Consider the following 11675-nt stretch of genomic DNA (forward strand, 5'->3'; position numbering starts at 1 on the left):
ATTATCATGTACTTATAAAAAAACAAAAAGTGTTAAAAAAAAAGCCAATGAATTAAAAAAAAAAAACTGTTGGTGTCCGATTGCTGTGAAGCTACAAATATCATTGGTTCCTGTAGCCAGGCTGTAGTGAAACTACAAGTCACAGAGGATGGCTTCAGAAAACTGCTGATCTCAGCTGCTTTCCAACTTCAGGTCTCTGGCTTTCTATCAGTTGTAGAAAACTCCAGTGAACTGAACTCCTGCAGAACTGGGTTTTATATTAGACTTAGGAAATGCATGAGTCTGAGGTTATCTTGGGATATAGGCTTTGTTCTGGCTGCTTTGAAGAAGAAGATCAAGGCATTTGGGTAGGTTTGCTAATAGAATATAAGCTGTTTTTGCAAACAAATTACCCTATCAGGTGCAAGTCAAAATCTTGTTACTTTTTAAATCTTCTAAATAGGATTGGGTGAATATAACCTCCCTAAATTCCATAGTATAAGCAAACATTCACCTTGCTCAGTGAGCCATCTCTTCTTCTTTAGTCTGGGCACACATGGGCAAATTTTGATGGTGTGATCAGGCTACTAAAACCTCCATCACAAATCACCAGTTATCACCAGTTATCACAACACATGCAGTCACTAACCTCAGTGACTATTGGTATATACTACCAATAGCAATTAATGGCTACTACATGCACACTCCATTATTTCCTATCTGTAGTTGTTTCTTCATTGATTTGGCAACAAATGGCTTTGGAAAATGATTGGATCTGATTGTATAAGGAATAATGAGATTTTTAAGTTATAGAACTACATCTTCCTTGCTTTACACAAGGCTCGAACAACATTTGGGTCTTCAGCTATTCTAGTTCAAAGCTTAATTGAAGTAATGCTGGTAGAGTACAGTGCCCAGAGACATTGAGGCTGATTTAAAGGAGTTGAGAATGCTCACTCTAAAAAAAAAAAAAAAAAAATGAATTCTATTATCCAGTTAGGTGTAGATGAAATAAACAGGAGTTTGCCTATCTCATTGTTAGACACTCAAAGATAATCTTCCCTTTTTTGAGTGAACATTCTCAACTTCTTTAGTAAATCAACCTCAAATTGTCAGGACATGCTAGTAACCACAGCTTATCTATGCCCTGCATTGTAATAACACAAATGGCAAAGGTTTATAAAGCCTTCTAGTTGAGAGGAGCTGAGGTCAGGGTCCCTTGGAGGTGACAAGGAGGCAATTGATCCAGTGGTTGGGCCTCCTGTGTGGCTTCTCTAAGGACCATCTGGAAGAGATCTGGCTGTAAAGTGGGTTTATTTAGAACCTGTAATGCTGGAGGAAAAGTGTGTCTTCTATCTTCTATCTTCCTAGATTGCCTTGATGAATGAGTTTTTGGTGGAAAAAGACAAATAGATGGTCTTGATCCCCCTCCTCCCTCCCCTCTGCTTGTGTAGATTTTAACCCTTGTTCTGTGAAAATGTCCAGCCATTGATCATCACCGTTTTCAATGGGGCTAATTTACTAAAGGTGTAAAGAATGTTCACTTAGCAAACTGAAGCTGTGTTCACTCTGAATACCAAACCAGGTGCAGGGGGGGGGGGCATGAAAAAAAAACATCCTTGGTTTCTTTAGAGGAGCAATATATGGCTTTCCTTCAGCTTCATAATATGGGCTCTCTGCAACTGTATTGTATATTACTATAGCCATCACCATATCATAGAATCAATATATTACATATTAGAGAACACATTATTATTATTATTGTTGTTGTTATTATTAGAGAATACAATACCAGGGTCATTACCAGCTTAGCTTTTCAGATGAGCTTCATGCATATACCAACAGAGACTGCAAACGATTGCAGCCTTACCTGTTCTTTACAAAGTAATCTGACTGTCAAAAATAAACAAAAATCTTTAAAATACTGAGAATGTATGGTTGGGTGAAGGGTACAAGCTACCCAAGGTTCTTGACATAAAAGAAAACCTTGTGTTATTTATTTTTTATATTTGCAAACTGAGATCGCAGATTAATGGAGCAGGCCAAAGCTAAGGCTACCTGCAGACATAGCAAAATGATATAGAAAAGATAATTATTTTGAATCAAGCATTAATTTGTCTTGGAAAGAAAGCTCATATGGTTCATCTTTCTTACACACACATTGCCAGAATATCTGCTCTGTAAAACTGTAATTTTACATCCAATATTTATTGGACAGACTTTTCACATGTCTGCTTTCCCATCTTATGATCATTAAATTATCAAATGTGATTACAGATTCCCTTCCTCTGGAGGCTTTGTTACAATAATATCTAACATGTTTCACATTCATATTTTCCAAATGATTTTTTTTCCAATTTATGAAACAATTTTGGAGAAATTAGTTACAAGTTTGAGTGCTCACTTAGCAGCCACATACAGTACAATGTGATTGTACAATGTGTTTTTTATACGGTTTTTAATGTCCTTTAAATTTACCAACTTGTAAGTAGTGTGAGGGCCTATCTAAACAACCCTGGTGCAGTTTGCTAGAGCTTAGTAGTATACAAATACCAGTGTTGATTTACTAAAACCGGAGAGTGCAAAATCTGGTGCAGCTCTGCATAGAAACCAATCTACTTCCAGACTTTTTTTTTTTTCTCAAAGCTTTATTGCACAAGCTGAAGTTAGAAGCTGATTGGCTGCCATGCACCAGATTTTGCACTCTCTAGTTTTAGTAAATCAACCCCTAAGTGTTTGGTCAGGTCTATGTCTATGGTTAGTGTTATTTTATAATCCAGTCAAAGAGTGGGTTAAAAGCATATCTAAGCCCCAAACATTTTAAGGCTTAACAAACCTTTTATATGGTGTCTACAGTTTTATTTTTCAGCTATTTCCCCCCCTTTATTTTTACCTGGAGGTCCCACTAATAACATACTTCTTGTACTAGGGTAACAACATGCACTGTATTCCCAATAGGGGAGCACTGTTTTCACCCTTTGCTGCTCTCCCAATTAGGATTACAAACACCTCCCCCTCTTTTCATTGTTATTACATAGAGGAGTGTTGCTTTGTAACTTATAGAAGATAGGCGATGAAGCTAATAAGATTGTTTGGGATTTTAGTTAGGTCCAAAGGAAGTAATGAGGAAACTGCATTTCTGGCAAATTCTGCACTTGCACAAAATGTACTTAACCTGAGAAAAGAAAACTAATACCTCCAGCATTTCTGGGGACTGATAATCTGCAATATAGTACATGCCTGTAAATGTTTTTTAATTTAGATATACTTTAATAGGTTTGACTATAATAAACTGATAAAGATGTCTCTGCTTTTGTAGTAGGTTATTAAAATATTATAATTGAATGCAAAGAAAAGCAATGATATGCAAAGCACACAAACTCACAGCAAACCAATTCTAACCCTCAGAAGAGTCAGGGCAAATAAAGATGACTGTAGACTGGTTGCTATTGATTACTGTTCTCTGCACATTGTTGAAAATACATAATAATAAAGCAAAATACATAACAGCAAACAATTCAAAATTACCTTTTGGTTTCCTTTCACCTTTCTGTTGACAGATGATATTTGATTGGTTGTTGGTAATTAGAGCATCACTTGCTGCCCTTTGAACTATCATAAAATTCCATTTGGCTACAACCACACATCTTTATCAAGACCTGGCTGTTTTGGCTGCACAGAAAAAACAGAATGCAAATTTGATTCTGTTAGCTATGTGTAAGTACAAACAAATCTGTACAGAAAGAAATATGATGTCTGTTGTTGCTGAGCTCCTTCTTCTAGTTGCCTGGCTTCAATACCGACTCACATGGATCAAGCATGTCAGGGAAGCCAGTAATCATGAATTGCATTGCTGTCAGGACTCAAAGGTATTGACTTTCTAAAGGAGTAGAGGCTTTTCACTTAGCAAGGTACATTTTAGTAAATATGGTGAAGCCGTGTTCACTTCAGCAATCGATCCTGTGTTTGCAAAAGTATTATTTTTTTATTTACCTTGCACTTGATTTGATATTCAAAGTGAACACTGGTTCATTTACTAACATTTTCCAGTCTCAGTTTCTTTATTAAATTAACTACAGTGACATGGAAAGTGTTGAAAACACTGGATCAGCATGACAGCCAGGCAACTTGTATTTTTAGACATGTTAACGATGGCAACTTCTTTATATTCCATAATGTATTTCTTTTATGATTGTGATAAATGGGGCCCAGTCCTTTTCATATCACATTATCAATGATCATAGTTCACTGCAGGGAACATACATTAGAAACAGTTGGTGTAGTGGTACTACAACTGTCAGCATGCACAGCCATGCTGGTACGTCTAGTGCCACAACAGCTGGAGCACTAGTGGTTGACTGAGCTTTATGTAGAGAGTAGTTTCTGGTTTTATAGACTTCCCCTTTACAAATAATCTCATTGGTGCCTGGCACAGTTTCTTAAAGCTCTTCACTCTCATGCTGTGAGCCCAAATAGCAGAGGCTGCTTAGTCCTTTTGGTTCTAATTAGGAGAGGTGAAGTCCTTTGGAAAACATTGTTCCCGAAGATCAGTGCTCACTGTTACTGTGGCCAAATGAATTCTTCCCATGTCTTGAATCACTTTGCTTTGACTCTTAAAAAATACATAAGGAAATTAAATGCACATTGAGAATAAATACACTTTTCCCTCCTGTTTTCTTCTCTTGCCTACAGGAGTTGAACGTGGTGGGCCTATCGTTATACTGGAGCGGATCCAGTGCCAAGAGCAAAGTGCTGGCTAGTGTGATTTGAGAAGTTTGGCAATATGGGTAGCAAAGCCCTTCCAGCCCCCATCCCTGTGCATCCTTCCTTGCAACTGACAAACTACTCATTTCTGCAGGCTGTCAACACCTTCCCAGCAGCTGTAGACCATCTGCAGGGACTTTATGGACTCAGTGCTGTACAGACAATGCACATGAATCATTGGACTTTGGGCTACCCCAATCTGCACGGCATCACCAGGTCCACCATTACTGAGATGGCAGCTGCTCAAGGCCTGATGGACGCCAGATTTTCTTTCCCTGCCTTACCCTTTGCCACTCATCTCTTTCACCCAAAACAAGGAACCATTGCTCATGTCATCCCAGCCTTGCACAAGGACAGGCCCAGATTTGACTTTGCCAATTTGGCCATTGCTGCAACCCAGGAGGACCCACCCAAGATAGGTGATCTGGCCAAGCTCAGCCCAGGGCTTGGAAGCTCCATATCGGAGATCAGCAAATTGTCCCCAGACAGGAAACCTTCCCGAGGGAGGTTACCATCAAAAACCAAAAAAGAGTTTATCTGCAAGTTTTGTGGAAGACATTTTACTAAGTCCTACAACTTGCTCATCCATGAAAGGACCCATACAGATGAAAGACCTTACACATGTGATATATGCCACAAAGCCTTCAGGAGACAGGACCACCTGAGAGACCACAGGTAGGATCTTTACACTATACCATAATGCCATGTTCTGTAGTATATACATGGATTTCCAAATATAACGGCTTACATAATAATACAGAGAACATGACAAAATTGAGAACCAATCAGAATTAAGTTTTAGGGAACTGAGTGTACAATTGAACAGCATTAAAATCCTATTTACAGATGTGTATTAAAAGGTCACAGATATGAACAAAACCCACAACCCACTAACAACTTAGTTGTTCAGCTTTCCAATCGGTAGGCCTAGTAGGTCCACTATGAGATGCAGTAATGACAAAGAAATTGGAAATGCTGTGGGGATGGTATATGAGCAATCCTCATTATCTTTAGGCCTCTAAGCATGATGGACCCAATTTAATTTGTAAATGTTTGCAGACCAACAGTGTTTTAACATTTCTGAAAAACATATGGGATGATTTACTAAAGGAGTTGAAAACCTTCACACAATTAATTGTCCATTATCCAGTAACAAGCAATAAGTAACCAGGAATTTTCACATGACTTGATAATTGAAGTAAATATTCACACAATGTGTTGTGTGAAGATTCTCAACTCCTTTAGTAAACCAGCCTCGGTATATTCAAATTTATTCTAATAGTTTTTTGGGGTTTTTTTGGGTGAGGGAGGACATATGTGATCATGGGAGAAAAATATTTTTGCATGTTAGGAAGGATTATTGAAATACACAAAAGCTAGACAAACAGTGGTTTAATAAATAGAGTTAAAATTAAAATGCAGCAAATCAATATGTATGTTGCACAGAATTTATTTCAGTGAATTCTGATATGTAACAGCGCTTAGTACATTATTCCTGTTTTATCTGCACTGCCTTATTAAATGGATTAATCACAATCAAACTATATCTGCCTTCAGAGATCACTGGACTGGCTCGTACAACCTATAACTGTACAATTAATATGGAACTACAAGTCCCAGCAAACATAACCTGGCACACTGAGACTAAGGCTACACCTGCACTTTTTTTCTTCTGAGCTTGCAGAGTTTTACCTCACTTTTGCAGTTCTGATTTTCTGTGTCCAGTCCATTTATTTTAAATGTTATTGGTGACCAGTGGACCTTGATTGTCAGTGCCACCAAGAGATGGCGTCTTTCCTTCTTTTAAAACAGGCTGTAATGTTATATGAAGATGGCTAGGTAGCTGATTTATGAAAAATGAAGTAAAAGATGGTTTTCCAAAGGTCACCATGGTATTGATTTACTAAAGGCAAATAGACCGTTGGTTTTGCAAGGTGAGATGTTATTTGCAGGGAAATTTCCCCCAGAGCTCAGTGAACTAGGTAAAGCTCTGCTGGCAACCATCATCCAATCATGGGCAAACAAAAGTGCTGTTTTTTTTTCTTTTCCATGCTCATGATTGGGTATTTTTTTGCAAAGTGATTTTTTTTTTAACTTCATTCAGTAAGCTCTGGGGTAAATTCACTTCAAGAATACTTATGTAAAATTGAGAGATGAATGTAATCAAAAATTTTTGTGCAGCATATAAATTTGTATAAAGTTTGGTAGAACACTTTATTCACGTCTGTGGCACGTTTGCTAGTGTAGTAACCTTAAAGCAGAGCTATACCCAAAAGTTGAACCTCCGCTTATCTGCCTCTCCCCCTTCTAAAGTCACATTTGACACCTTTCTGGGGGAAGGGGGTACCTGGTTTAGACAATGGTGAAATTATCCAGAAGTTGGCCCCCTCCACCTTCCCCCACCGCTGGGCCATTCACACTTCACGCATGCGCAGTAAGGAACTGGCTGTGAAGCTGGAAGGCTTCACTGCCAGTTTCCCTTACAAGCAATGGCAGTGGCAGCACCCGAAAGCCGATGGAAAAATTGGCTGAGGTGAAGACACTGCTGGATTCCAGGACAGGTAAGCACCCTAATATTAAAAGTCATCAGCTACAGTGTTTGTATCTGCTGACTTTTAATTTTTTTTCTGAAGGAGCCTGGACCTACTCTTTACCCAATGGTAGAACACATTTTGTACGTATGCATGGCCTGTAAAGCCCTGCTCATGTTGTACCCTCTACATCAAAAATCTAGGTGTCGAATCTTCCACCTTCCCACTCAATATATGAGGTCTGTGTAGCCTTCTTGGCAGTTCATGGCCCATGAGTGCAAGTTTGAGACTTTAACATGGAACCTGATTTTTAGCTATGGGCAACAACTCCATATTTGCTTCAGTTTTCATAAATCACCCACTGATCGGTCTTCTTAGAAATAACCAAGGATGACTTTTGGACCATTGATTTTCCTGCACTTCCAACCTACAGCCATGGTTCTTGTTCCTCTTCTTCCAGTAAAGAGTCAGTCAATGTACTTCCCCCTACTGTGAATTATGATATAGTTCAGGTGGGCGGAGTTTCTTGCTCGTGCGTTCATACTTGCGATAAATCTTTCCTATGTAAATACATATCCAATATTATAGGTTGATTTATGCACGGGGCCCAGGTTTTATAGCCCCTGAAGTGAAATTGTTTCAGCAAGCTCCCAGACAATGTATTTACAGGAGCTCTGGAGATAAGGCCTTGCGAAGGTCGCTGTGCTTGTGGCAGATAGCAGTACAATGTATACTGTTTGCCTCCTGCACTGAGAGTGCAATCAGTCATTGATCAGAATCACCAATCTGTTTTCAAGTGGCCTATACTGCTAAGCGCTATCATAATGACACACTGGGCTATCTGAGGTTAATGCAATCCATTGATGTGGCTCTTCTCCACATTGTTTAAACTTACTTTTTAATTACTGATTTCTTTTATTCCCTTCCCCCCCTTTAGATATATCCATTCCAAAGAAAAACCCTTCAAGTGTCAAGAATGTGGGAAGGGATTCTGTCAATCAAGGACTCTGGCAGTACATAAAACCCTACACATGCAGGTGAGAATGGCCTGTACAGGGCCTTAAAGTAGTAATTAATACTTGTGCCAAAGTTATGTTCTCTATTTATATGCTTTTAATATCTTTAATAATACCATGTTTATTTATAATTGGTACTTATATAGCGCCATCAATTTTCACAGTGCTTTACATATACCGGTATATTGTACATTCACATCAGTCCCTGCCCTGATTGTAAGAAGCTTACAATCTAAGTTCTTTAACTCACTTGCATACTTATACAAGGGCCAATTTAGACAGGAGCCAATCAACCTACCAGCATCTCTTTGGAGTGTGGGGGGAAACTGGAATACCCGGATCAAACCCACACAGGCACAAGGAGGACATGCAAACTCCAGGCAGGTAGTGTCATGGTTGGGTTTCCAATCCCAGTGCTGCTAGGCAGAAGTGCTAACCACTATCAGCTATTTTAAAGTAGCTAATGTCTAAATTTATTTTCTTATAATAACATATCTCTAGACGGCGCAGCCTTTTCAACAACTTATAGTTGCGAGCATGCACCCTCTCTCTCTTTCATACCCAAAGGTAGGTCTACATCTCCTATCAGTGCTTGTGCATGCATTGGCAATGCACATGTGCGATACTCAGTGGTCAATCATAACGGGCGGGAAGGGAGGTGGGCGGATCGCAGATCCTATTTAGTTCCAGCCCATATGTGTAGGTACACAGAGCAGCTAGTTGTAGTAATGTAGACCTTGGGGAAGGTTGGGAGTGCACTCAGAGTGGTGGCTCCACTGAGTCAGCACTAGTAGGAGTCACCACTACAAAGGAAGAGCTGTTATGGGAAAAAAAATGAAACAATTCTGGGCTGAATTGACTGAGACTAGCATGGGTCATCCAATGAGCTTAGATGTGAGTGTTCCTATCTATGTGTTGTTGGGTTTTAACATTGGGGTATAAATACAGGCATACCCCACTTTTAAGTACACAATGGGGTTTATTTACTAAAGCTGGAAAGTGCAAAATCAGGCTCACTTCTGCATAGAAACCAATGAGTTTCCAGGTTTTATTACCAATGCTTATTTGAACAAGCTGGGGTTAAAAGCTCATTGGTTTCTATGCAGAAGTGAGCCTAATTTTGCATTTTCCGGCTTTAGTAAATAAACCCCATTGTGTATGTAAAAGCGGGGTATGCCTGTACACTTCAGAAGGACTCACTGACAGTTCACCTATAACAGTAATGGCACACCTTGGCACCCCAGATGTTTTGGAACTACATTTCCCATGATGCTCATGCATTCTTCAGTGTAGTTGAGCATCATGGGAAATGTAGTTCCAAAACATCTTGGGCTGCCAAGGTTCAACACTAGTGACCTATAGCAATCAATCAGGGAGCATGCTTTCCTAATTTGCTGCTATGGCTATAATACTTAACTTTTTACCAAAAGACTTGTCTATAATAATAATAATCCATAATAATAATAATATCCCTATAACAATGTCTATAATAATTATAAAAAATTAAATTTTATATATATATATATATATATATATATATATATATATATATATATAGTAGATAGATAGATAGATAGATAGATAGATCTATATCTATATCTATCTATCTATCTATCTATGTATATATATATATATATATATATATATATATATATATATATATATATATATATATAGAGCAATATATATTGTAAAACACTGTGTAAGCTGTTGATGCTATATAAATATTGTATTATAATAATAATAATAATATATTTTATATATATATATATATATATATATATATATATATATATAATTTTCTCTTTTATTACCTTAAACTCAAATCTGTTGCTGTATATCTATAAGCTACTGACTAGTTAAGTTATTACCAAAAAATGTAATGCTCAGTGTTATTTCCTTAAAACTGTACAAAAACAATATGATTAAACTCAGATTTATTTGCGTCACCTTGTACCCCACCATAAATGTCTTCTCATATAGAATATCCTTACTACTGCAATAATATGCCCTTATCCCCATAGATAAAATTATAATTTCTTTATGGAATTAGATTTACTATATTTATTTACCAGTATCTCAGACTTGTTTTAAAGTTATTATTTATTTTTTTGGTTCTGGCCCATCCCGTAGTCCCTTAGGTATAACACATGAAATACTTTATTTCATGCAATATATTTATAATTAAAGGGTAAAATGGTGTCTACTTTATTTGTAGCCCCTAGTCTTTATTTTCCTAAAACACCATTGAAATTAATAACATTTTAATTAATTAAAAAAAGGAAAAGGAGAGACGTGTAAAGGATTAATCCTTTGCTTGCTTCAAATCTGAACAGGAATCACCCCACAAATGCCCCACATGTGGAAGGACATTTAATCAGAGAAGTAATCTGAAAACTCACCTTCTTACCCATACAGACATCAAGCCCTACAATTGTGAGCAGTGCGGCAAAGTATTCAGGAGAAACTGCGACCTGCGAAGGCACAGTCTGACACACAGCCCAAGGCAAGACTACTAGAGTCGGACACAGAGCCCCGCCCACCTACTTGAGTCGGACAAGAGCTCCTCCCACCCACTTGAGTTGGAAACAAGAGCCCCGCCCAATCACCTACCCTGCCCCAACTCCAGCGCCGGGCATGCAGTGCCGGGGATAGGACAAACGGGAACTTTTTGCCTGGACTTGCTTTGCGGACTGGACTTTTCTGATCAACAATACAGCCAGACTGAAGCCTGCTCTCGCCTTTTGTACAGATAAAAAGCTCATTTTAGAGCTGTGTATATAAGTACTATTGTGTTTTTTATTAATATTGTTCAGTTTTGATGCACAGTGGTACAGAGTTTTTTTTTTTTCTTTCGAGAAAATGCCTTAAAACTGTAAGTCAAAAATAAAAATATAATTTTTTTCAATTTATGTTCCCATGTATTTGTAGTAAGTTCCTCTGAGCATTACATATCGGTGGTTATTCCTTGAAATTGATGTCAGGCGGGTGATTCTGCCACTAGAGACAAACTAAAAAAAGGCTGAGGGGTTGATTTACTAGAACTGGAGATTGCAAAATCTGGCGGAGCTCTATAGAGAAACAAATCCGCTTCCAGGTTTTATTGTCAAATGATTGTAAAGGATCACCTTGTAAAACAACCCATTTAGTTTAAAACAGAAATGAATGGCAAAACATTTGTGTATAGATAAAAGAAAAAAATATGTAAATACCCTTTTTCTTCTTTTTTATAAGTGATCACATTCCCTCTGTTCTCAGCTACAGAAGAGCTTGGTGGGAAGAAACAGAAGCCATTGAGCTTCCAAGTGAATGGCTGTGCAGGGGGTGTGTATCAGGAGAAGTCCAATCATTGGAGGACAGGAGGCTGAGTTCCCAGCATAGCTAG

At 38.1% G+C, this 11675-nt stretch overlaps 1 protein-coding gene across 5 annotated transcripts in view; it reads left to right on the plus strand.

Annotated features, from left to right (window-relative positions):
• The window catches only part of OSR2 (odd-skipped related transciption factor 2), a 15907-nt gene extending 4705 nt beyond the window's left edge, over window positions 1–11202 (plus strand). For 2 of the 5 annotated variants that reach the window (XM_077493091.1, XM_077493093.1), the window contains exons 2-5: window positions 3540–3696; window positions 4672–5418; window positions 8212–8311; window positions 10627–11202. In XM_077493091.1, the coding sequence (XP_077349217.1) occupies window positions 4763–5418; window positions 8212–8311; window positions 10627–10809 (939 nt within the window). In that variant the 5' untranslated portion in view covers window positions 3540–3696; window positions 4672–4762 and the 3' untranslated portion in view covers window positions 10810–11202. The remainder of the gene's footprint in view (window positions 1–3539; window positions 3697–4671; window positions 5419–8211; window positions 8312–10626) is intronic. The other 3 variants (XM_077493090.1, XM_077493092.1, XM_077493094.1) reach the window with 2 other exon arrangements.
• The last annotated feature ends 473 nt before the right edge of the window (window positions 11203–11675 follow it).

This window comes from Lithobates pipiens, unplaced genomic scaffold (assembly GCF_037356315.1).
Source record: "Lithobates pipiens isolate NorthernLeopardFrog02 unplaced genomic scaffold, aLitPip1_a1.2 Scaffold_19, whole genome shotgun sequence".
Classification (NCBI taxonomy): Eukaryota; Metazoa; Chordata; class Amphibia; order Anura; family Ranidae; genus Lithobates; species Lithobates pipiens.